Source organism: Camelus bactrianus, chromosome 22, assembly GCF_048773025.1.
Source record: "Camelus bactrianus isolate YW-2024 breed Bactrian camel chromosome 22, ASM4877302v1, whole genome shotgun sequence".
NCBI lineage: Eukaryota > Metazoa > Chordata > Mammalia > Artiodactyla > Camelidae > Camelus > Camelus bactrianus.
Window position 1 is genome coordinate 28170059 of NC_133560.1, and position 26375 is coordinate 28196433.

Here is a 26375-nt window from a genome sequence, read left to right on the forward strand (position 1 = left end):
ACTTAATTTTTTTTTAAAACAGATGGTAGTCAAACAGCCAAGACAATATAGTCACCAAAAGAAATCTGTGCACTTTCTGAGAAAAATTTCCCAAAGGCAGAACCAGAACCCCTGAGACTCCACCTTCCCCAACTGTGATGTCTGTGTGCCAGCCACCCCCACCCCTGAATCCTCATCTGGGCCCCTTTCATCTCTCCGCTTGCCACCTCATGTCTCACCTAACAGTCATTCTGCAGAGGATGCTATCCAGAGCAGATCCGACAAGCCACACCTTTCTCCCAGCCATCAAATTAACAAGAACTCCCCAAATACGCCCTCCTCTCAGCTGCAAGGAAGCCACAGTGCTTGGAAGGGAAGCCAAGACAGTGAGTCCCTTTCACATTGTATTTGGGGAAGTAAAAAGCAAAACTCCCTCTAAAGATGCTGATAAAGGAAACAAACCTTGCCACCACTTTTAGCTGGGAACTGCCACACAACGCCTGAAATGGCTTCCAGAAACTGTAGTCTAGCCTCTGATTCAAAAATTATTGAGACGTATGACAATTTACCTGTAATATAGTGAAGTCAGATGATGAAGTATCTAAATTGTTTATAGTTTCTTTGTCCTCCACCTGTAAAATCAATGAAGAACAGAATTTATTACATCAATGTCACAAAACAGTACATCTATAAAATGAAAAATTATAGCCATGAAAAGTCATTTATGATGAAATTCTAAATACAGCGTGGGAATCAAAACAGTATTATAGCGTGATTCTATCTTAACTGAAAGAAATGTTGTACGTAAACATATACCTGCAGACAGACCAGGAAACCCACTAAAATGCTATCAGTGTGGATTCCAAGATGCAAGCCAAACAAAGAGAAACAAAAGTCTAATTTAAGCAAAGAGATTACAATTGGGTAGCACACAGACTCCCCAAGGGGACTGGAACACCAGGTGTGGGGGCTGCTCCATCAGGAACATTCACAATCCCGTTGCAGAATGGATTCTCAGATTTCCGTGGCCACCACAGCTTCCCCAAGCCTGGATGCTACTGACTCTGTGCGGCTACTGCCCAGAGTGGAATGGCGTCTCTGAGAACCCTGCCTCCTTGTATCGTCAACTTCCAAAATGAGTGTGGGGACAGGAGCACAGGACTGGCAAAGCCCAGGTGACCCATCATTGATTGCCCCACCTGCAGGGGAAGAATAACTGGTATGTTGAGCTTCTATTCTAAGAGGTGGGCTCTGCCCAGTAAGGTGAGGGATTTCTCACAGAAAGGGGGATCATAAAATCATTGTTCTGTGATCCAACATGACAGACTGCTATAAAGCCCTGAATGATGATTTTTTTGGGGGGAGATATTCTTAAAATATTTTATAACGAGAATATATTGCTACTACTTTTACTTGACTGGGACACCACCTGGCACCATGCCTTCCCTGATGCAACCATCTTGAGACAGTCTACGCATGTTCACAAGAGCATGGGCACATGCTCGTGTCAAAAATCATCTCCCTTCCATCTACATAATTAGTAGCACATTATTCTGTACCCTGCCTTATTTTTGCTTCTGCCTTGGAGGTTATTTTAGTCCATGTAGACATGCTTAGTTCACTGAGATGGCTATATAGGAATAGTAAATATATTACTGAAAGTCGTAAGAAATATACCAACAGTAGCAAGAACCCTATGGTGCTTGCTGTATGCTAGGCACTGCTCTAAGCTGTGGCCAGCAAACTTTTTCTGTTAAAGGCCAGATAGTGCATATTTTAAGTTTTGTAGGCCAACTGGTCTGTCATGACTACTTTACTCTGCTGCTGTATCCAGAAATCAGCCACAGATAATTGTCACAAATAGGCATGTCTGTGATCCAACAAATCAGAAAGCCAGTTTGACTTTCTGCTCTAAACTAGCAATAAACATTCATCCATTTAGTCCTCCCCAAACCTACCATTTTTACAAATGAGGCTCAGAGAGGTTAAGTAACTTGCCCAAGGCCACACAGCAAGTTAAGTGACAGATCTCTAGTCAATGCCATTCACTCCTAAATTACTGCTAACTCAGTTATTTAACCATTACTAAAATCAGTTATTTAATCATTACTTGGGAGACACTCTGCAAAAGACTGGAGGAGTACTATGAAAATGAGGTGCTTCCCTGGGACCAACCCCTAAGAATTCCTACAAAGATGCCTCACGGCTTCTATTTTTTCATTGCCTTTTCTGTCCACCTGACAAAAAAATCATCCTTGCAGAAATAATATAATCTAGTAAACCCCCCTCCCCACCAATAATCTAGTAAATTAATGGCACCAAGACAATGTGGTGTATAAGTTAAGTGTAAGGACTCTGGAATTAGCCTGGTATTAATTCTTATTCTTGTATGAACTGTATGTTGCCTAAAGGTATGTCTTCACTACATTACTCTCCAATCTCCACAGCTGTAAAGTGGGCATAAGAACATCTACATATCACAGTTGTTAAAAGGATTAAAGAAAAGAATGCCTATGCCTGGCAGACACAATTCAATAAATACCCACCTAATGGTATCATACACTGGATTTGTTTCTAACATGAAAAAAAGCTAAGGCTTTAAAAACAGTATCAAAGCTTAATGTTAAAGATTGACTAGGAGGGTACCAATCAGTTGACAGGTAAAGACAAACTTTCAATCCCTATTTTGGTATGTTCAAGGCATCCCAGCTGTTACACCCCAGACCAATCTCCTATAATAGGAAGGTCTAGAGTAATGTCCTCAAAGTGTTTAATGCCATGTTATACAACTGGATAGTATATACTCATGTACCTCATGAGACACCACTTTTCACTGAAGCAAAGTATGTTTTCAGTCAGAATCACCTGATATTTATATGTGACTGGATTAGCCACCATTCTAACTGAACTGGCATCAAAGGGAGAACTTAATTCCAAATATAAAACTTATCAACTACTAAGATATTAGAGGAATTATTGCTTTCAGGGTACATTCTATATACACTGCCAAGTTACCTACAGCATGTTCTTGCAGCGGCTCAGGAAGCTCCTTCATTTCTCCCTCGACTAGCTCTCTACTGTCAGACAGGGACTCCGGGAGATTATCAGCATCGTCGTCTTCTACACAGTCTGCAACGCTTCCATTATCGATTTCTGCTTCATCCAACACACTGATATCCATCATGTCGATGTCCTGCAAGTTCTCCAAACTGGTCTCAACGTCCTCCTGTTACACATCAAAATACAACCATCAGATGACTGTCATGGATCCATGTACCCAGCTGACTCACTGACAAGGCTGCACATACCTGTCCATCCCCAGAATTTTCCTCTAGCCCATTATCTTCCACACCCTCTTCTTCTGGTTTGCGCCCTGGAAGAATAATTTATAGCATGAGATCAATGATATGCATTTTCCAGAAGTGACAACTTTCACTTTCTTAGGCCCTAAGCACTACAGAAATAAGAAACCTAAACACCTACAGCACTTCCCAATTTAGGAACACCGGAACCCAGGAACGGTGGGGCCATTCTGGACAAGACAGGCCCTCCTACTACCTTCAGGTAGAAGCAGTTCTGTCCTTATCAACCGGCTGTGGAAGTATGAGGGGCTGGAAATGGATTCTTTTTTTTTTCCCAATGGAGGTACTGGAGATTGACCCCAGGACCTGGTGTGTGCTAAGCACGCGCTCTGCTGCTGAGCTATACCCAGCCCCCGGGAAATGGTGGAGAGAAGACGAGACTTTTTTCAGGCCTGCCCTTCTTAAGGGCATTTGGTTGTGGGAAGAAGAGTATCTCACACAAATGTGCTGCTTTTTAGTTAAGGAACGTGGAACATGTTCCCCTCAGAGATAATGACATAAAAGGAAAACAAAAAAGAAAAAAAAAGCCTTTCATAATTTTACCATCTAGAGTTAGCTCTTGAGCCACCACACGTGGCATACAGATACCCTCCCACATTTTGCTTTGCATACGTACATGTACTTTGCTTTTAAAAATGACACTGTACTGCTATTTTATAACCTTTTCATTTAACATTTTGTGAACATCGTTCTATATTTTTTTGAGCATTAAACGGAGATATTATCATTGATCTAATTAGTACCTACGGATGGAAATTTAAGAATGAACATCCGGTAATTATTTTTTGCACATAGGTAATTGTCATCTTAGGACATATTTCTATAAATGGCACAATCAGGAAAAAGAGTATGTACATTTTAAAGTCTTTTATTAAAAAGAAAGACACCCCACATTATTATTAAGATAACCCAGGGGAAGGTTGTTCCAATCCATAGTTACATCAATGGTGAATAAAAGTGCCAATTTTTCGGAATCTTTCTTAAAACCAGCTATTTCTTTACCTTTGCCAATGGGCTAGGCAAAAAAAGGAGTACTTGTTTTTACCTGAAGTTATCAGATCACTGCTTTGATTCCATTTTTTTTGGTGGACCACTTGCCCATTTGTAAAAATGTCTCATTTGTATCCTTCCCCGATTTAAAAACCTCTGTTCCATTTCTTATCTTACGTTTGTATGTCATATACACAACAGATATTTTCTCCCAGCTCTTCATCAATCTTTTAGTTTTGTTTCTGGGTTTTGGGTTAAGTTTTGTTATCATGCAGCCAAAGCCATTAATCAGATTATGTGGGTAGATGGTTTCTACCTTCATGTTTAGAAGCCCATCTCCACATCAAGACTACATAAATAATCACCTATATTTAGTTCTTTTCCATTTTTCATTCTAACATTTGACTCTTTCGGTTTCCTGCTGAGTAAGACTATTTTCCAAATGGTTGTCCCACCTGGAAATTGATTACCCAACACCATTTACTAATCTTTCCCCCTCGCTGATTTGAAATGTTGGTCTTGTTACTGTATTTTTTCATCTCCTTGGGACTATTGAAAGTTTCTATTCCCTTCCACTGATCTTTTATGCTTTTTCCAGTTTTAATTACACAGCACTATTTATTTTTTTGACATAAAATACTGGGATTAACTAGAAGGAAAGGGAACTGGAAAGAACGGCTTAACTTCACGTTCTTCTTGAAGAGGTTAGTGATTTAAGAGCAAAAAAAACAATGAATAACATTAAGAAGCTGGATACATTTGTAGACTCAAGTTTCACTTTATAGACAAGTTTGACTCTGTTTTGAAAAATGAGATCATTTCCTCTAACTCCCCACATCCAGCCTGATCGCTTAATTTTTCTTGCTAACAGGTTATTTTATAACATTCACAATCTGTTCTGGAACCAAGAGTTCACAGTAGGCAGGTATGCTGGCATTTTTATCTGAATAGTAGTATTTATGTGGGCATCTGCCTTTATTTTTTATATAAATCAAATGAGTAAAAAATAGAAAACTATAAATGATAATAGAAACAATAGAGCTGAAGTAAAATTAGAAATCATTAGGTATGGCAAAAATGAAAAAATTACAGCAAAATGAAACTGTTGATCTCAAGAGCAGGCTTGCCAGAATCAACCTGATTGACTATTTTCAGTGTGAAGGATAAAAATCACTTGTGAATTATATGAAATACACTGTGGAGATGTCTCAAAATCAGAATGTAGTGCAGTTAAGTTTACGTGTCTTGGACCTACTGTCAGAGACGTGCTTCCTATGGCTCCTCTGTATCAGGAGGATGTGGAAAGGGATGCTAACCAGCCACCTTCCTCAGCTGCACAACCTTAGGAAGACTCACTTCCTGCAAGGCCTTTTCCCTCAAAACAAAGATCAATTTAAGGCTACCGAATGCTTTTCAATTAATATAAGAGAAACAGACATTAATTTGCCTATATTTAATGATTACTCTAGTAAGTGTATACAGAATGTGTAACATGGCGGGGTTGGCAGGGAGATAAAAAGCTAAAGCTTAATCATTTATATCATAACACAGGCTTTTTAAAAAACCTCTCTCAGGGATAAGAATTTCCTTATAACGTGTGTTACCTGATTTTTCTATACTCTAATTTCACTCACATTTTTAGGAATATCTTTATTTAGGAACATAGGGGATCGTGACACTAATACTAGAATGCAATACATCACGTGCAAATAGCCTTGGTGGCTGGCTGGGAATTCTTTTACCATTTTATAATATTCCTATGGCAAAACATGCCTTGAGCTTCAAAAAAAAAAATCTGGAACTCAATTCAGTGGTCTGCCAATATGCCACAAAGATACACTAACAGCATTTCCACAGATTTATTGTATTTGATAAAGCTGGTACCATTCTAGAGCATGCACACTGATTTTTGTCCAATTCCATCCTAGTTACTAGGAAAAATCAAACTAGACTACCATACACTTGCCACTCTTTATGCTGTCTTTCTCTCTTTCACAAGAAAGATAGCAGGTTTTCATCAGGCAGATTCAGGGTTCTCCACTTTTAATCCAACTCTTAAGCAGTAAGCACAGGTACACTGCAGCCCAAATTCCTACCAGGGGAGAACTCTCCAGGTAAGAAATGACCTGACCAGAAATGCCAAGAGAATATGCAGTTCTAAGAATGTTTAGTCTTCCATATAGAAAACATACCCCTCACTGGGATGCTTATCAACAATCACTATCTGGGGAAAGATACCCTATTTCCCAAAGACAAAAAACAATGTATTTAATTCAAAATTAATGTGAATGAGAAATATCACTGGCAAAAACTAAAGTGACCGTCTTTGGTACTAAGGGAAAAGGTGCCCCTCAAGTCCTTTCCGCACAGCATAAAACGCCATCATTGTTCGCAACCTCCAAACTACAGGCCTTGCTCAGTTCTTGCCTCCATAACCTGCTCCCAGCACCCTTGCCTGGGACTCTGTTTCTTCTTCCTGTTAAGCTTCTGTCTCAGTGATTATGTCCAAACTCACCTGGCAGACCACCTCTCTGTGGACTTCCGGGATTCCTCTCCTCACCCTGCCCCTGTACCCCTTGTAGCCTGCCACATGTGGGTGGGTTAATATTGTTTAAAAATCTGATTCCATAAACACATTCACACAGTTATACAAATACACTCATTAAAAGATTCACACCATTTCACTGTAAATTTTACTTTACTAATAAAAGATTCACCTTCATAAATCATGAAAAAAGCTACTCTCTCTTCTCCCCATTGCACTTCTGAGAAGTAACCACTGTTATCAGCTTGGTGGTCCCTCAAAACATTTTTTTGGGCATTTACATACGAATATCCTACAAAGGAGAATTAACTATGTAATGGGATCATATCGTATATACATTCTGTAATTTGCTTTTGTTACTCAATAAAGGCCTTGGAATATTCTCTTGCACTATGTATTGCTCCACTTCTACCTTTTATTCCGTACTATAGAGTTCCTTTCCTTAGTTCAGTTACCCACCACGCAAAGAAGCTTTATTAATTTACCATCTCCAATAGCTACCTATTTCCTCACAATCTTGCCAATCTGGAGCATTGAGAACTGTGTAAGTTTTTACTATTGTAATAGGCAAAAATGATACCTTATTACTTTTATTTACTTTCCTTCAATTTATAGCAAGGAAATCTTTTTTTTGTATATGGCCATGCTTGTTTTTCCTTTTATTTGTGAATTGCCTATTCATGGTCTGCTCTTTGTCAACTGGCTCATGTCTATTTTCCTTATTAATTTGTGAGACTATTTAATGCTTTCTAGATATTTACATGCTGTAATATTTTCTCCCAGCTGTTGTATCTTATTTATGGTGTCTTTTATTAAGAGAGGTTTAAAACTTTTATGTAGCCAAATTTATTTTTCTTTATAATTTCTTTTTTTTTAAGTCTCATTTCAGTCCTTCCTTACCACTACATTACAAAAGCACTATTCTAGCTGGAATTTCTGTTTTGCATGGAAGAAGGTAATAGAGCTTTTCCCCACCATCAGATAGTAATTGTTCCAACATCACTTACTGAAAAAATCTTTAGTGCTTCCTTTAGAATGAACAAATCCTACAACTCTCCAAGTTTCCAATATCCTACCATTAAAATGAGGGCAAGCGTGCATCACTTTTTTTTTTCATTTTAGTTCTTCTTGTGTATTTTCTTTTTGATTAACTTTAGATCAGACAAATTTCAAAGTTTCTTTTTAGGTTAATTTGAGGGGAACTGACAACTTTCTGATATCAAGTCATCGCATCTAGGAACTTTCTCAAAATTAGTCATGTCACAGGTCTTGAATATTTCCTTTCAGCTTTACTTATTATATAAGAATACTGTGTCTTTAATGTTCTCTCTCAAGACCTTAAGTCTTTGACTTGCAGATGATATATCACTGCCATCTCAAAAATACAAGAGACTCAAGTGATGAACATTTTTAGCTAGCTAGAGAGTTTCACAGGTGCACTGTTCATATTAGCTACGATTTTATTTATTTACATATTTATTTGCATTTCTTAAGCTGTCATTGGCTTACTTCAGATTGCTTTACCAGTAGTTAATTTCTTGAAACACACTGAGCCCAAAAGACCTTACAGACCCAGCACTGGCTGAGGAGTTGATATCCCAGTAGCAAAGAGTACAGTACCACTCTCTGCAGAAACAAGGAGGGCACCTGGAAGAAAGAAATGGCTGATTCCCAGTGTGAGGAAGGGAAAGAACAAGACACTGGAATACTCTCTTGTGCCAGAAACTAAATGTTCAAAAAATGACATGAACATGATAATGTCATGAATACAAAGAAAGTCTCAGGAACTGTTGAGTATTAAAGGAAACCAAAAAGATATGACAACTGAATGCCATGCATGACCCTGGATTTTTTCTTACTTTGAGTTATGAAGACCATTATTGGAACAAACAACTAAATCTAAATAAAGCCTAAGCTTAGATAATAGTATTATATTAATACTAACTGCTTGATTTTGGTTAACTCTGGTTATGTAATGTTCTTGCTTTTAGGAAATACTGTAGTACGTAGAGGCAAAAGGGTACATGCCTGCAACTTATCCTCAGTTCAAGGAAAAAAAAAGTATATATGGGGTGATGGAGGGAGGGAGGGAGGGGGAGAAAGGAAAAGGACAACAAAACAAATGTTATAAACATTTGAGGAATCTGGATGAAGGATATATGAGAATTTCTTACGTTATTCTTGCATCTTTTCTAAGTATGAAATCATGTCAAAAGAAACAAAACAACCCAGCAACACAGGATCAGGCAATAGCTTAAAAAGCAAACATGCTGACTTTGCTTTTCTAGCTAAATTACATTGCTGATAATTATTTCAAAAGATTTTGCTGGGGGCGGAGGATATGGCTCAAGTGGTAGAGTTCATGTTTGACATATAGAGCAACTTGGGTTTAATCCCCAGCAGTTCCTCTAAAATAAGTAAATAGGTGAACCTAATTACCTCCCTCCAATTAAAAAAGTTAAAAAAAAAAAAAAGACTCTGCTTAACAAAGTATTGGTGTAAAACTACTCTGGAGGAACGCTGAGATTACCTGAGGTATGCTTCTAGGATTCCGATTAAAATAATTAGATTTCAAACCATTTGAACTTGTTCAAACAGGCAAAAAAAAAAACCAAACCAAAACAAAAAAACCCACCAAAACAAAAAAAATCCCACCCTATTTTCAGTTAAAATCATAATAAAATCTAGTAAGGTAGTTGTAAATAATTCCATACAACTTACATTGCCCTATCAAGTCTCAAAATGTTCTGTAAAAACTCCAGAACAGAATTATACCATGCATAAGAAACCAGACACAAAAAGAGTTTGTCTTGAACTGGTTCTATTTCACATGAAGTTCTAGAATATTTCACATGAAGTTCTAGAATAGGCAAAACTAATCTACGGTCAAAGTAAATACAATTTTTGCTGGGGGGGGGGGGGCGAGGGAACTGATACGGAGTGTGACTGGGCACGGGAACGAGGAACCTGACAAAAATGCTCCATATTTTGATACCTACTTACCACATCTCATATGCAAAAATTCCAAGTGAATTCAAAACAAAACCATAAATACTACTCTATAATGCAGAATGATTTTTAAAGATAACTTCAAAGCAAAGGAGGGCCTTTAAAAATACAACATAAAATCTAGCAGCCGTATAGAACAAGTTGACTGTGCTGCCTGTGTTAGTATTAAATATTAAAGCTTTAATGACCAAAACATTATAAACAAGTTAAGTCAAATGACAGACTGGGAAAAAAACAATTGTGACATTTTATACAGAGAAAGTCCTCAAAGCCAATAAGATCAACAACCCAGCAGAAAAATGGGCAAAGGGCATGAAAAGGCAATTCAGAAAATACAGATGGCCAAACATTAGAAACTATGCAATATGTGAAGAAATGTCAATGGAAACTTTACCTGTGGGAAAATTCAGATGAATCCTATGAAATACTTCTATGAGGCAACATTTTAAAAGATAAATAATATTCAGTGTTAAGTGAGAGTTTAAAGGAACAGGCACCCTCCCCTGCCCCTAATGTTGGCAGATATTAACCAGTATAGCCTGCTGGAGAGCAACTTGTTAGTAACTTTACTTTTTAAAAATTTTTTTTGGTGGGGGGAGGTAATTAGGTTTATTTATTTATTTTTCAGAGGAGGTACTGGGGACTGAACCAGGACCTCCTGCATACTAAGCATGTGCTCTACCACTTGAGCTATACCCTCCCTGTGAGTAGCTGTTTTTAAAATAAAATGCACATATCCTTTGACCCAGAATTCTACCAAGTTAACTAAAATATATTCCTTTAGTGAAGATATTCCTGGATCATGGGAACACTGAAAACTGGAAAATGTCAAGTGAAAACTGGAATGAACCTCAACCGTCCAGTAATAAGGAGACTGATGAGCTCAACTGTGGTACAATCATATGAAGGATTACCACTCAGCTGTTAAAGAATGAGGTCTTTTTATTTTCAGCACTATGGAAAAATGTCCTTAAAAATGCTAAGAGAAAAAAGCAAATTAGCAAATATTTTGTATAGTAGAGAAAAATATACACAGGTGTGCCCACATTTTTCTGTATTTATTTTTAGGTGACTGCACACACACAGAAAAGTCTGGAAAATATGCCCACACTTTTAATAATGTGTTACCTCTTCAATGGTAAGGAATTTCAACATTTTACTTAATGCATAGTTTATATTTCTAAAAACCTTAGTACAAGTATTTCTTTTCCTATTAAAAGGGGGAAAAAAGCAGAAAAAGAGATCCACGAACTGTTCCCCCTGCACCCCTGCCATGATTGTCTCTGTTGATTTTTTAGTAATCTTTGCTTTGGCAAGAATATTTACTTGGGCAAAGCCAAAAATGCATGATGTACTGTGTGTGGACCACAGAAGTGACTTCATTCCAAAGGGACATCACTGACTGCTGCTCTCTCAGAGCTTGTACCCCAATGCAGCTGACATCGGTGCTTGCCTCTAGATACTTCACACCCAATTCTCCACCACTGGCCAGGCAACATGAATATTTCATTTGGTCTGGGGCAGAACAACAAAGCCTCCAGTTGCCAAGAGAACTTTCAGAATAGTCCAAATGCCTAGTTTTAGTTGATTCTTTCTTAAAACAGTAGTTGAAATGTGTCACTGAATTAAATTAGTAATTCAACGAGTAAATACTAAGCCAGCAGAAAGACAAGGAAGACACAGCCCATGTCCTCAACAATCTGATTATGACATAAGGCAGGATGACATAAATGTTAAAACTCGTATCAGGAACTAGGCCACGGCAGTGCTGGGGACCTCAGGAGAGAAGGGCTGCTACTGGTGGGATCAAGAGATTGTCTCCTGATGAACAAGGACTTGAACGCAGACAGATGAGAAAGAGGAGTGGGTGGAGCACATAGGCTAAGGCTCAGAGGGCCAAGAAAGTAAACTACAAGTGTGGGACCTGATTAAAGGTGAATGAAACAGAGGAAGGTGGTGGGGGAGGAAGTGGGAAGGGAAGGTTTAGGGCAGATGGTGAGGATCATTAACATCATGTAGAATTTGGCTCTTAACCAGTAGGCAGTTTTTAAAAGTTATGTCTGTAAAAGTGACAACTCTGTTTTGGCAGGTGATATTTAAAAGGGAAGTTATTTTCCACACATCAGACCAACAGGAGACTCAAGTAGTCCTAAACACTCTCTACTTAAGGAAAGTTAAGGGTCTGGATAAGGAAAAGCTGCTAAGAAAACTACAGAAGAAAATGAGCAGAGGTACAAATACCCCATCCATCTTCTGAATTCCCAAGTACCATGGAAAAAGAATACAGTGGAATGATCTTGAAAGAAAATGCAAACCTCCATCCAAGGCCCTTTTGATTCACAGGGCAGTTCACAGCCATTTAACAGATGAAGTTAGTTTTGAAAGCAGCTCTTCACATTAGCAATGCTTATAAAATACCTTTGCTGGATCTTTTTGATGTCTTCTTGTTTCCTTCAGAGGTAATTTCAATTTCATCGGGATTACCTCCTTCATCTTCAATTGCCTAAAGGGAAGGTAAAAAGAAAGTTCACCCAACAAAGCAGCATACAGACTTGACTTTCACAGAAGCTGTAAGTTGCTGATCTGGAAAGGGCCTCTCTCCACCTGTTCATCTGTTTGCTAGTTCTTTCTCTACACTGAAGCAAGGGCTCTGGAGTCAGACTGACTCTACCAGATCTTAGCTGCGTGGTCTTAGGCGGGCTTACTTAATTGCTGAGTTTGTTTTTCACTCTGGGACATGGTACTAATAAAAGTTCTTACCCTGGAAGGCTGTTGTGAAAATTCTTATTGATGTAAAGCAAGCACTCACCAAACATTAGGCTTATTTTTTAGTATTATCACCACAATCTGACTCATTTTATTTCTGGGCCCAAAGGAACTCAAAAAAGGAAAGGCACTCTCTCCAATTACCTATAACTTCACCCAACAATGTGCTGTTTGACCCGCTCTGACCCCCTCTCCATGCCACACCTGTACTCAGCACTGCCTGGACTGAATACTAGCACTTGCTGGCTGAGTTCCTGCTGTGTGTAATGTGGGAGGGGACGTGACATGTATTACCTTATCCCATCACACGTATCTATGACTCCAACGGTCTTACTCTCAACCACTAAGTGACCTGCTTCATAGGATACAGAATTATAAGGTCTCTTGGCAAGTTCCACCCAAAGAGTCTGTCACTTGAAAAGCCCCCACCCATGCTCAGCACTGTGCCAGGTACCAAGGAGACACTGTGGGGGCGGCAGGAGTACCCAACATGTCAATGCTGACATCCTTACATATTGGGCTTCATGTTTAGATTTTATTGATAACCCTTTCTCTCTACTGGACTGTCCGGTGAACGTAAGTTCTGTTTAAATCCATTTCAAATACTGTTTTATTTGTAGGCAGTTTCAGAAGTTTCAGATTCTCAGGAGTTTCCAGCTTAGTGAAGTCTAAATTTAGAATAGGACCTGATGGCTCCACACCTAACCTGTATCAGGACCAAGAAAACCTCTCCCTTCTCTATAAAGCCAGAACAATGAAGAACTGGAGTTCTGCCCTGGGATCAAGGAAAGCATGAACAGAAAGCCCCTCACTCTCTTCCTGAGGACAGAAGATTCTGAAATACCACTAGGAGAATACAAGAACTACCCCAGACAAGAGGGTACCAGTTCGCCCCTCAGCGAGTCTCCTCTGGTGTAGTGTTTACAGGGTCGTCCCTGGGGGGATCTGTGGACTATGAGTCATCCTTATACGCCTCGGCAAATTAACCTTGTATGTTCCCTCCACCTTTTCCTCTCTTGCCCTTCCTAGAAAAAAATTAAAATCTGATTGACAGCCATAGAAGAGAAAAGATCGGTATTTCCAGACTTGCTTGACAGGGTAGGATCCTGATGGGGGTATATGCTGATGGCATTTATGTTTTGTCAGCACATCCCTAAGAAACTGAAAAGAAGGAAAAAGGGATGGATTTGTCCTCTCAGAGATGACAGTGATGGAAGATGTCTGAAGCCACATACCAGTCTCAGCCCCCAGCCTGATAAGAAGGTTCAATGCTATCACATCAGCATTGCAGGCTTGCAGATTGTCTGGGGAGAAAACATAAAGCCCTCCAATTTGGCTTTGTTGATAGGAGGCCCTGGTGGCTAAGAACACGGACCACATCTCCCCTGGTACCAACCCTCACCCTGCTTGCATCTCCAGGTAAACATCTTGGTCAATGAATTGCCTGTCCAGTCTGGCTAAAGGAAGTTAGTATCCATAGTGAAAGAAACACAGGCTCGAGTAAAAGCCTAACTGACTCAGGTCAAATAATTCAGCACTCTCAAGCCTGAGCTTCTTCCTCCGGATAACAGGAAATAATCCTTACTTCCTCTAAATTGCAATTAATAAATAAAACCCCATTCTCAGTTGTTTGGGAGACATGAGGGCGGAATGAGTCACAAACCGCACTGTCTGCAGGGGTTGGGGGGGGCGGTGCGGGGATAGGTGGCAAGGCTGAGAGATTACGCAGGAGAAACCCCAAGACAAGAGGAGCTAGACAGCAAAAAGGCAAAGAAAGAAGCCACAGGGATACGGCAGGCACAGGTGAAGAAAAAGGACACATTTACTTAACTCTGTGCTTTGCACACGCATCCCCCAGAACCCTTCAAGGTAGGGGCTAGAACTCTCCTTGCAAATCACAAATGATGGCAGCGAGAGAAAAGGGAATTGCGACAGCGATCGTATCTCGAGTGTTTACACGCGCCAGGTAACACGCCAAGACCGTTTGTTGCCATCTTACTTAATCCTAACACGAAAGAGCTATTACTTTCTTCTGATACGAGAAGAAACAGGCTCAGAGACGATTAAGTGTCTTCTATGCTCAAGATCGGGCCATTGAGACCGGCAGAGCCCACCCTCTGCCTGCCTTTAGGTTCTCCTCAAGTCTAACTGTATTCTACATTTCTGGTCGCTCTCACAAACAGTACTTTCCCTCCCATGCTATTTCCGCGAGCCCGTGCCGGCAAATCCATAAGCCGTTTTTCCCTCCTTTAAATGTTTTCTCGACATGTTTACCTTGTAAATTAACCCCCTATTCAAGGCTTCTAGGCCCTAACAGATCAAGGAGCATCTACCTCCCTGGAGGAGATCCCCGCCGCCAGCACTGGCTCAGGAAATCAGCCGGCCTGGGTTCAAATCCCGATCTTCCCTCCCCGGCCGAGTGACCTTGGCCAAGTCTCCCAACGCCGCGTAGTAAGTGAGGATTTCAAGGTTTGGTGTCCACTTTGAGAGGCTGGGGTGAAACAAGCCGAATAAAGCCCTCGGCGCAGTGGCCGATGTCTCCCGTCACCCGAAACTTCCCCTGTTCGCGTCAAGATTTTATTTCTCTTTCTCTCTCCCCGAAGCGGCGCTGGGCTTTGAACCTGGGCCGCGCTGGGCTCCGAGCTCCCGCCGGGGCCTGGGAGGAGCCGGGAGAAACCCCGAGCGCCAGGCCCCTCGCAGGCCGCAAACGGGGCCGGGGGCGGACCCTGAGGCCAGGAGACCCCCGCTGCGGCCGGGGGGAGGGTCCCTCGACCCACCTCCTGCCCACCCCCAGGGCCCTGGCTCCACCTTTTTGAGACGCTCCATCAAAACGCTCTTGTTGCCGCTCGAGTCCAGATTCCGTTTCCTCAGCTCCGCCCGCAGATCGATCACCCGCAGGTCGCTGAGGCGCCGCGTCCCGGTCTCCGACGAGGCGGAGCTCAGAGCCGCTGCGCCCGCCGCACCCGAATCGCCTAGGCCTGACAGAGTCTCCGCCATTCCAGGGACCCTGGCTCCGCCGCCCACTTCACACAGAACCAGCCGGATTTACCTCGGCTCCTAGCACAAAATGGCGCCGCCTGCGAGGGAACCGCTCCAGCCGCCCCAGCGCACCTCTCTTCTGCGCAGGCGCACCCGGCGCGGGTTCGACGCTCCCTGTCGCGTCTGCCCATGCGTGGTGAGAGGCCTGGAGGCTGTGCGCAGACGCGTTGAGTCTCACTGGCCTCCCGCCGCGAACGGCCGGGGCACATGCGTGCTGCAGTTACGGCGCCTGCGCTTTGTGGTGGGGCACGTGCGGTTGGTCGACACGCGAGCGAGCTTGCTGCTAAGACCCCTGGTAAGTGCGGCACGCATGCGCGGCCGGAAAACGGGGCGGGAGAAAGCGAGTGCGTTTTCCTCTCTGGCGGCGCCATTTTGTGCTTAGAGCCGCTACAGCCGCCGGCGGTGTGGGGAGTAGGTGGCTGAGACGGGAATCCCGGGATGGCGGAGACTCTGGCAGGGTCCGGCGACTCGGGTTCTGGCACGGCCGCTGTCGTCTCGGGCGCCTCGGAGGTCGGGACGCGGCGGCTCAGCGACTTGCGGGTCATCGATCTGCGGGCGGAGCTAAAGAAGCGGAACCTGGACACGGGCGGCAACAAGAGCGTCCTGATGGAGCGGCTCAAGAAGGTGAGGCGGCCCAGAGCCTCGAGGTGGTGCAGGAGGCCGGGGCACGCCCCTGCGTGGGCCTGTCACAGCGACTCCTGGGTCCGGGGCGTCCCGGCCCGCTCCTCTTGTGGCCGACCCCAGCCCGAGCTGTCACGGACCGGGGGGCCCAGCTGTGTGACCTTGGCCCGTCACCGCCTCTGTCTTGCCTCCTACCCTCCCTCCAGTCAGTCGCCTCAGGTGCGCCAAAAGCCCATCTTAGCCCCTGGGTGGCCCCGGACTCTTCCTGGGGCTCGGGTTGCAGGTTCGGCTGTGTGACCTTGGATAAGTGCCTTTCCTTCCCTGCGCCTCAGTTTCCTCTCCCTGAGGAGCGGTTGACTGAAGCTTTTTCGAGGTTTCACAGGAAAGAAGGCTGTGCTTGTTCTTGTCCCGGGACCTTTGCACTTGCCGTGCCCCTCGCCTGGCTGTTCTCCCAGGTCGTCTTCTGGCTGGCGCCTTGTTGTCATTTAGGTCCGTCTGGGATGTCTCCTCCCCGACCACCCTTCCTAAGTGTTGCTCCACCCCCTTGATTTTCTGTATCGCCCCATCCTGTGTTTATGCGCTACCTCGTAGTATTTAATACATAGTTGGGGAGGGAAGGAGAGGGCTGGATTGTCGTCTTCCCAATCAGAACAAGCTCCTTGAGGGTGGGGACTTTGTGAGTTCAGCGCTGAGTCCCAGTCCTGCGGAAGGCACCGGATACCTGTTGAGGAACCACCAGCCTCCTCCCTACCCAAGCTGTTTGGTGTTCTTCCTCCGTAGAGGTCAAAGGTGTCCCGTTGAACAGCAGTCAGCACTTTGCGCATGCCAGACCAGTGCAGCCTCTCTGTTTGTTACCTTGTTAACTTCAAGTAGAGGCAGTTTGGAGGTTAGGGGCCATCTTGGAGTTCTCTGACCCTGGATTCTGGAGCCCTACTCTCACACCTCTTTGTCTTTTGGGTGAGGGCTGCAGAGAGAAGCGGATTGTGCGGGATTCATCCTGTGCCTTTTGGGCTTGCAGCCCAGATCGCAGAACCAGAGTTGCTCTTTGCACGGAAGGGTTTGCCTTTGTTTTGCTGGGAAGTTGTTACTGAGGACAGTGTGTGCCCTGCAGCTCTTAATAATATAAAATGTATCTCTTCCTAATAGGCGGTTAAGGAAGAAGGGCAGGATCCTGATGAAATTGGCATTGCGTTGGAAGCCACAAGCAAGAAGACTGCAAAGAGATGTGTTAAAGGTATCCGCTTGTACTTACTGCGGCTTGGGGGCTCTGCCTTTAGAGAGCTTAGCTAGAGAACTGGTATTTTAGCATTCTCCCTGTCCTCCAAGTCAGGAGACCTCCTTTGATCCTCACTGTCCTCCATGTAACAGGCTTGCTTTTTCACCACCTAACGTGTAGCTTTGTCAGGGTCCTAGGGAGAAATAAAGAGATTTGTGGGTGCCAAGTAAAATTAAAATACATACTAAAAACATCTTAGCTCTTGTCATTGGAATTAAAAAAGAACTAGAGTAAGGCACACCTTAAAGCTGCCCCAGCTGGTCTGAGCAACCAAATGTGTCTGCTTGGCTTCCTTCCTGGTTCAAAAAATAGGTCTTAAACCAAGGAAAACGGCACCAACCTGAGACCAGCTTCTCTAGGGTCCAGAATAGATTGTTGGAGTATTTGCACTCAGCCTGTGTTTTACCACTGTGATTTTTTTTTTATTCAGATATAATTCACCTACTCTAAAATTCACCTGTTCAAAGTATATAATGTGCTTTTCAATGTATTCACAAAGCTATGCAACCATCACCACTTTATAATTCTAGAACATTTTCATCACCCCAAGAAGAACCACCCATGCCCATCAGCAATTTCCATGTCCCCCTCCCCCACCCTTAGCAATATCTAATTGAGGTTCTGTCTCTAAGGATTTGCTAATTTTGGACATTTCATATAAATAGAATCATATAATACCGCCTTTTGTGTGTGGATTCTTTCACTGAGCATCATGTTTTCAAGATTCATCTGTAGTATAACTTACCAGTGCTTCATTCCTTTCAATGGCTGATAGAAGTTGTTTTGGAAAGCATTTAATTCCATAAAACTTTGAAACTTCATTAGCTATCATCCCCATTGTCCGATTTTACTGTGATAAGGACAATATAATTTGAAGCTCCTGTATGATGGGCTTGTTTTTCTTGCAAAGTGCGGCACAAAAATTCTCACAGCTGTACATGTCCCATTCATCTAAAGAACTGCCAACTTCAGGCGATAGAATACAACTGCTTAGAAAGTAAAAAGAAATGATTTTCTAGCAAGACAACTTTTCCAGAACTCATCTAACTAAATTTTGTGCACGTGTTTTGAAAGGTTAAATTTTCGAGTTAGGTTACATAAGGGATTTAAGTTTAAATTTTAAAACATTGGTGTGTGTTTGCTGCTCATGAAAATGTCCTTATTTCAGCTGTAAACACTGACTATCCAAACAAATACAGATTGCGAGAGATGGGTCTATAGCAGGAGACATACAGATTCCTCTTTATGCTTTGCTGTTAAGTTATCCAGCAAAAAATCCGATCGGAAAGTCTGATTTTGAATAGCTGGAGCAATTTAAAATTTAAAGTTTAAAACTTTATGTAGATGCTCATTTAGAGTTGTGAGGTTCAAAGCTTATTAATCAAAATATTCTTGGCTCCTAACAGATCTTTGAATCATTAGAAAAACTAAACCTTAGCTGAATGCTTCAAATACTTGTCTGAGTGTCTGGGTTAAAGCATAGGTCAAATCAAAGCTATTTGGAGTTAGCATTTTGTCAGAAAAGCCTTGATACTAGTTGGTTCCATTGGTATGGAGGGAGCGTTTGTACCAGTACAGCTCTAACTGGGATCTGGGACTAGAAGGGCACGGGTCCCTTCCCCTTCTTTTTTCAGAGAAGTCACCAAAGCCCAGGGAAGAAACAGGTGGCCAGGGTCCTGGGGCAGAGGACAGCTCCTGCAGGTTGCAGATCCATTGTGTTCTTTGGAGGTGTCTGGGCACATGGTTAGTTAATAGAAGTACTCCTCATGGTGTCCTGATGAAATTAAGTCCTCGAGACCAGCAGTAATCAACCAGTAGATTCCCAGCGTCTGCCACAAAGTTGGGGTAATTCTGGGAGTTCATGAGTAACTGCTACCTTTCAAAAGTAGAGGGTAGCTAAACTTTCTGAGAGAAAATTTTGTTGTAAATCAGAACAAGAGTTCTCTCCCCAGCTCATCTAAACAGGCAAAATTGTTGGAAACTGTTGGTATGTTTTGAAAGATTAAAATTGAATTAGGTTGTGTTAGGAATTAAATTTGATTTTCTGGTGTTTATGTCCCCTGCAGCCCCCCCCCCCCAGCTTTTAGTCAGCCAAGACAGGCCCTTGGGATTGGGGTGCAACCTGTCTGCCATTCCCACTCCCACTCCCACTCAGGATGTTTTTTGGTGAAGGCTTTTTGCTTCATCTCTCCTATTAACATCATTTTTAAACAGTGCATTTCAAAGGACATGCTGGGTTTAGATATGATTGGAGATGGTACAGATGTAGTTTTTGAGTCCCAGCTTTGGAGTGGAACCAAATTCTCATATCAAGTGCTGATGATAAACCTGCTAGTATTGTGGGGAGTATTAAATAATGTGAAGAGCACAGTGTCCAACACGTGCTCTTGTGAGAAATTGTTGATGATAGTAGGGAATGAGATGCTTAAGGTGTAGATTTTGCAGTTGGCATCTTTAATCAAAGATTGAAGTTTCTTAACATTTAATTTTCTCATTTAAAAAATTTTTACATTTTTTATATATTTTACATTTTCCAAAGTATCTAAAAGTATGTATGTGAAAATGAGAGTGTCTCTTATAGCTCAGTTCTTTAGCCACGGCTGATGGATTGCCTTGGTCACATCCATCTGTATGTTATACAAGTGCACCCTCACACTTGCACGTATAAATAGATCTATGTGGGTAATGTTGTGGACGTTTTCCCATATCACTAAATATTCTTTAAAAGCATTATTTTTTTAAGTTGAGAAAGGTGTGTTATTTTACAGGGTTTTGCAGACTTGACACTGTTGACAGTTTGGACTGAGTGCTTTGTGGTAGGACACGGTCTTGTGAGTCATGGTGTGTTGGGCAGCATCGCTGGTCACTGTCTACTAGATGCGAACATCACTGCCAGCTGTGACATCAAAAACGTCTCCAGACGTCACCAAATTACACCCCACTGACTCCCCATACCCATATCCTGCATGTGAACAAAATGCAGCACAGTTTGTTTCCCTTTTTTATGTTTTAGCTGTGTACACTATATCGATAGAATAAATAATCTTTGCTTTTAATTTCTTGTCATTTTGGTGCACATCCTAACGGAAATTCCAGAATAAAATTTATGTGCATTTTTAAGGCTTTTGAAACATAGGGAACCCAAAGATTTTACTTCCATTCTGAGTCAAGAAGTTTCCACCCTCCTTCTCTACCATCCTTTTTGGGAATACCTAGCATTAAATCTCAATAGTTGCTTTGCAGTCACAAAACCCAGGATGAACACTGACTTTATGGTAGCCTTTACCTTTTTGCCTCACAAAAAGTTCTTGGGCTAAAGAGTGACGAAAGGCAGAGGGCCTGTTTGCAATGGGTGCAGCACAGGGGACGCAGTAGATCTGTCATCCAGCACGCTGGCTTTGGTTGTGGTTCTTTGGGTACTGTTTGAACATATGTTTTTTAGTTTTTTTAGTTTAGTTTAGAAGTGCCTGTTTTTACTTTTTGCTCATTTTTCTTCTGGGATGTTAGTTAGTTTGGAGTACTTTTGAAATCTTTTGATGGTCTGGATATTTTGTCCAAAATCAAAATACTTTCATAGTATTACAGAAATTCAGATTTTCACGTTCCAATTGAGACCAAACTATGTGTTGTAGAAGAACAGGCACATTTAGTTTCCTTATATGTTCTCACCAAGATTGAACTGTGTCACCTTGCATCAGCTAATTATGAGGCCAAAACCTGAGTGTTGTCTGATTGAATAATTATTCTGTAATTAGGACAAAAGATGGAGGAGGAAGGCACAGAAGACAATGGCTTGGAAGAAGATTCCAGAGACGGACAGGTATGTGACATCACAGCGGGGGTGGTGGCAGGAGCTCCACGTCGTCGTCCACCTGGTCATTAACACCTTTCATTCGCCTTCACAGGAGGACATTGAAGCAAGTTTGGAGAGCTTGCAGAACATCGACATGATGGATGTGAGTGTGTTAGAAGAGGCTGAAGTCGAGAACAGCAGTGCTCCAGACTTTGGGGAAGATGGCGCTGACAGCATTCTTGAGTCCCTCTGCGAGAGCAAAGAATACGTGGCTGCACAGCTGAGAGAGCTCCCCGCCCCGTTCACAGAACATGCTGTAGGTAACTCAGACGTGGGGCAGCGTCTGCAGCCCCGGGGTGCCTCATGCTGTGTGCCTTCTCAGCCAGAACACACTGGTGATGGGTTAAATAATAGGCAGCTAAGTCACAGTCACCGTAAATAACACCTAATCCAGTGTCTAAACCTTGGGGTAAATTATATCCATTTACACTCCACATAGGTCATATGTTAACTGCTGGATTACTTCTCTGTAGTAATGGAGAATATTTTTATAATTGAGTGGGAAATGCTTTCTAAGCACAAGTTATAAAATGAAAGATTGACACAGTTGATGGAAGTGTTTTCTTTAAAAAAAACTGTAGAAGATGAGAAAATAAAAATAGTTTATGATCTCACCGTCCAGAGAATCCTGTTGATATTTAAAAAAAAAAGTTTTCCATACATAAATCAGTTCAGACAGGCATATTAAAAGATGCAAAATACATTGAAGAAAAGTGTTTGTACCCCCAGAGGAACTCCAATTAAAGGGGTCCACTCTTTGCTTCATGTAAGGGTTGGGTTAGCTCTGTTACAGTGGTGCTTTCCCGCCTTTCACTTACAGTCTTTCGGCATAGAGCTCTCTGTGGTAGTCCTCCCAGGACTAGTTCCTGGTGTGATCTCACCACCTTGGCATCTTAGTTTGATTTTATTTACTCAAGGCATCATACCTTTAAACTGGGAGAAAAGTGCCCTTGTAGGACTGAACTTTAAATTTTAAAGGTCAAAAGTCACGATTTCCAGATAATCATTGCAACTCAGCCTACGCTAGCATCAAGCTTTGATTTGTCATCTCTCAGCGTGATCCTGTTGTGTGTTAGTTATTTCTACAGCATGGACTTGGCTTCTGAGTCTTAGTTAATGGAAACATCCAGGTCATAAGTTTCAAACCTAGAAAAGGAAAAAAGAAAAATATTTGAGAAGGGATATTTTTGTATCTCACTTTAAAAAGGTAAAAAGCCTTCAAATTTAATAATTTTTAAGACAGCAGTTTTCCTTCTGTATAGTAGATAATAAAAAGAGGAAACAAGTTAAGTGTTTGTTTTAAATAATACTGTAGAAGAAAGTCCCCAGTGATTGTTAATTTAAGTGTTGTGTTACTACCAAGTGAACTGGGAGCAACGTGAAGTGCATTTTCCTTTCAAGTTCAGCTTTGAAAGTTCTGAGGCTGGGCAGTATATGCTGACCACCAGTGGGTGGAAACTGCCTGGGAAATGAATTTGCCCCTTTGTTCATCTGGCTAGCACTGACAGCGCCAGCCCTCTGTGAGCTACTGTCAGAGGTGCTGGTGTCACCCAGTCCTAGAGTGGACAGGGAGGCAGGAGTTAAACTGAATACGCCTTACCCCCAGTTTTGTCTTCTGAGGTTTCAGTTACCAGCAGGCAGTTGGAGTCCAAAAATACTAAACAGTTAGTTTTAAAGTGTGCAGTAGTGTGATGACACCTTGCACCGTCCTGCCTGGGATGCAGGGTGTCCCTTGGTCCAGTTTATCTACGCATGCACATTGCTGCTTTGTAGCGTAGGGAAAACACAGTGCATATAGGGTCTGGTGCTGTCCAAGGCTTTAGTCATCCACTGGGGGTTTTGGAACAAACATACTCCCTGTGGCTAAGGGGGACTGCTGTCATCCACCAGTGGACTTGGAGATAGCAGTTGATGCTGTGAAGGAAATAGACATGTAGGTGGCCTGGAAAGTGGTGAAGCGTAGGCCTTGGCATTCATAATTCTGTCTCCGCAAAGTAATCTTCCAGTTTTTTTCAGGTGGATGGGGAAGGCTTCGAGAACACTTTGGATACTTCGTCATTGGACTTCAAAGTACCTCCGGTAAGTTACCAACTGGTTCTGCATGGCTGGAAACTTGACGTGAGTGGTTAATTTTCCATAGTGGAAAAGAGCGTGTGTGTGCGCGCACGCACGTAAGTGTGTAAGACAATGCATTGAGCATCGGTCCTGAGCTAGGTGCTGGGGATAAGAGGCTGAGCCAGACGAGTCAGCATCAGGGTTTGCAGCCCAGTGGGCAGGGTGTTAATGACCAACAACAACATACCTAGAAGGGAAGTTCCACAAGGGAGAAGTTAGAAGTTCAGGTGATTGGGCTACAAAAGCACTAAAAGTCTTCCCAGAGAAAGTTCTGTTCAAATTAACGTCTGACAGGTCAGTTAGCTTGGTCAGGTGAAGGGGAAAAGAAGACTTGGGGAGAGTGGCTCACTGTAGGGTTGGAGAATCGGGGGTGGGGCTGAGGAGAAGGTGGGGCTGACCCTGGAGGTCCGAAAGCTGATGGTCCTCAGTACTGTGCAGAGTTGGGGTCAGGGAGAGGTGTTAAGCAGAGTGGAGAAATGGTTTTGTTGACAGGTTCCAGTTATAAATGACAGTTCTGTATTGGGAAAAATACATTTTTCTCTAGTTTGGTGTGATGTGTGACCTCTACCTTGACTGTGGGAGTCTTTGCCAGTTACAGGGGCCATTAGGTCAACTACCCTTGGACCTAACTTGGCCCAGCTCCAAGGGGGGAAATGGATGGGCTGAGTATTCCTGCTGCCTAACTGCTTTTGCTGGGGAGAAACTGACAAAATGAGCTTGTCTTTGTTGAATTATGGAATGAAATGCACTGTTTTGAGTGGAGAAACACTTGTTTGGAACAAGCATTTATTCATATTTAATTGAAAGTTGTGTCTGCTAGCGGACTCTGTCCAGTTATTAAAATGCTTTGTGCATTTACTTTTTCTTTTCTTTGTTTTAAATAGGATATTGAAGAACCTCTGTTGGAGCCAGGTACTGATAAGAGAAACACGACAGTTATGGTTTGAAAGTTTTCCTGCTATTTTTTCCAGGCTGTCTATATATTTTAAGCTGTGTATGGTCTTGTAAATTATTTTAATGGTGGACAATCCAGATCGTACAAGGATCAGAGATTGGAAACCCATTCGTATCACCAGATCTGTGGAAGTACCGTTCTGGTTTGTGGAGGTCAAATATATTTGGTGAGATGTAGTGATTATTTTCATCTCTAACCACATAGAGTGGCATTTAAGTAATTTCCCCCCTGTGATTCTTCCATGTGTTTCTACACATGAAACAGATCTTGTGATATTTGCCGCAGTTGTTTTGATTAATGCAGTTAAGGCAGGACAAAGCGGTGGTCAGGGCATTTGTAACCTGAGAAGTGACTGGATTCCAGAAGAGGAATCGGAGTTTCTTCATGAAAATTTCCAACATGTTGTCCCCCTTCTGGACTGCGTTTATCTCCTGCCGGCGGAAGAGATTCTGGTTTTCATGTTGGACTGTTCTGTTAAAAGAAATTCAAAGAAATTTGGAAATTGAGCTGTTCAGTGAATGGTGATTGCATTCGATTCAGCACCTTGGACATTGGGAAAATGAGTCGAAGACCCAGACTTGAACAAAAACATAAAGAAGACTGTCGAGAAGCAGCCACACGGTTGTAGGTGTTTGAATCTGTGGGGGCCTTTTCTCTTCCATGTAGCGTAGAGGCTTACTCTAGCAGTCGGTTGGAGAGCAGGTAGTGTAACCAGTGTAACTTTGTGTACCCGCGGGTTTTCCAATCTCTGTGTAGCTAGCAGTTCTCTTCGTGTTAGTGTGGCAGCCGTGCCAGTTCCGCATTTGTGATTGCTTTATTTCCCTGGTAATTAAACCTTGTGCCATTCTATTCCTGTTAAATCCGTAGAAAATGAGAAAATACTCGACATTTTGGGGGAAACTTGTAAATCTGAGCCAGTAAAAGAAGAAGGTTCCGAGCTGGAGCAGCCATTTGCACAGGATACAAGTAGCGTGGGGCCAGACAGAAAGCTTGCGGAGGAAGAGGACCTTTTTGGCAGCGCCCATCCGGAGGAGGGTGATTTAGATTTGGCCAGCGAGTCAACAGCACAAGCTCAGTCGAGCAAGGCAGACACCCTGTTAGCGGTAGTGAAAAGGGAGCCCGTGGAGCAGACAGGCGATGGCGCGAGGACGGACTGTGAGCCTGTAGGGCTAGAGAAGCCAGTTGAGCAGAGTAGTAAAGCCCCAGAGCGCACGGAAGCCTGTGGCGAGGAGGCCGCGGAAGCGCCCCCGGAAGCCTCAAGCCCAGAGCCCAGGGATAGCAAAGAAGACGTGAAGAAGTTTGCTTTTGAAGCTTGTAATGAAGTCCCTCCGGCTCCTAAAGAGTCCTCAGCCAGTGAGGGCGCTGATCAGAAAATGAGGTTTGTTTTTTCTCAGTTTTAGACCAGACGCTATCTCCTTTTCATTGGTCGTTTAATGACACACATAAGCTGTTTGTTCTGCAATTGGCCAGCCAGACTGATGCAATTGTAGTTTACTTCTAAAGAATGTTTTATTTCTCTTTGTGTATCTTTAATGGGTGATTTCAATTCCTTTTGTTTTTCTCAACCTACTATGGTTGTGCTTTTAAATTGTTAAGTGTTCCCTTCAGCTAAATCGAATTGACTTTTAAGAATCTGACGTTGTATTTGGGGGGTCAGATTTTCAGTATAAGTTTGCAAAGGTGCCTGTTAAAATTTTATTTCAGACTAATTTTCTGGTAGGTATTCAGTTTTAGCACATACCATACTTTTGATTTAGTTCTCTTTCGTTTTCTTCGTGTATGAGTAACATTAACTTTTGTCTCTAGCTCTTTTAAGGAAGAAAAAGATATAAAGCCAATCATTAAAGATGAAAAAGGTATGATTT

The 26375-nt window shown here is 42.5% G+C and overlaps 2 protein-coding genes across 3 annotated transcripts in view; one reads left to right on the top strand and one right to left on the bottom strand.

Annotated features, from left to right (window-relative positions):
* The window catches only part of SAFB (scaffold attachment factor B), a 32785-nt gene extending 17016 nt beyond the window's left edge, over positions 1–15769 (bottom strand). For both annotated transcript variants that reach the window (XM_074351015.1, XM_074351014.1), the window contains exons 1-5: positions 15460–15769; positions 12304–12388; positions 3288–3352; positions 2999–3205; positions 549–611 (exon numbers count right to left, since the gene is read on the bottom strand). In XM_074351015.1, the coding sequence (XP_074207116.1) occupies positions 549–611; positions 2999–3205; positions 3288–3352; positions 12304–12388; positions 15460–15648 (609 nt within the window). In that variant the 5' untranslated portion in view covers positions 15649–15769. The remainder of the gene's footprint in view (positions 1–548; positions 612–2998; positions 3206–3287; positions 3353–12303; positions 12389–15459) is intronic.
* Positions 15762–26375, top strand: part of SAFB2 (scaffold attachment factor B2) — a 31465-nt gene continuing 20851 nt past the window's right edge. The window contains exons 1-8 of the mRNA XM_010966937.3: positions 15762–16314; positions 17458–17545; positions 21343–21407; positions 21493–21696; positions 23457–23519; positions 24440–24467; positions 25378–25888; positions 26317–26366. Of these exons, the coding sequence (XP_010965239.3) occupies positions 16129–16314; positions 17458–17545; positions 21343–21407; positions 21493–21696; positions 23457–23519; positions 24440–24467; positions 25378–25888; positions 26317–26366 (1195 nt within the window). The 5' untranslated portion in view covers positions 15762–16128. The remainder of the gene's footprint in view (positions 16315–17457; positions 17546–21342; positions 21408–21492; positions 21697–23456; positions 23520–24439; positions 24468–25377; positions 25889–26316; positions 26367–26375) is intronic.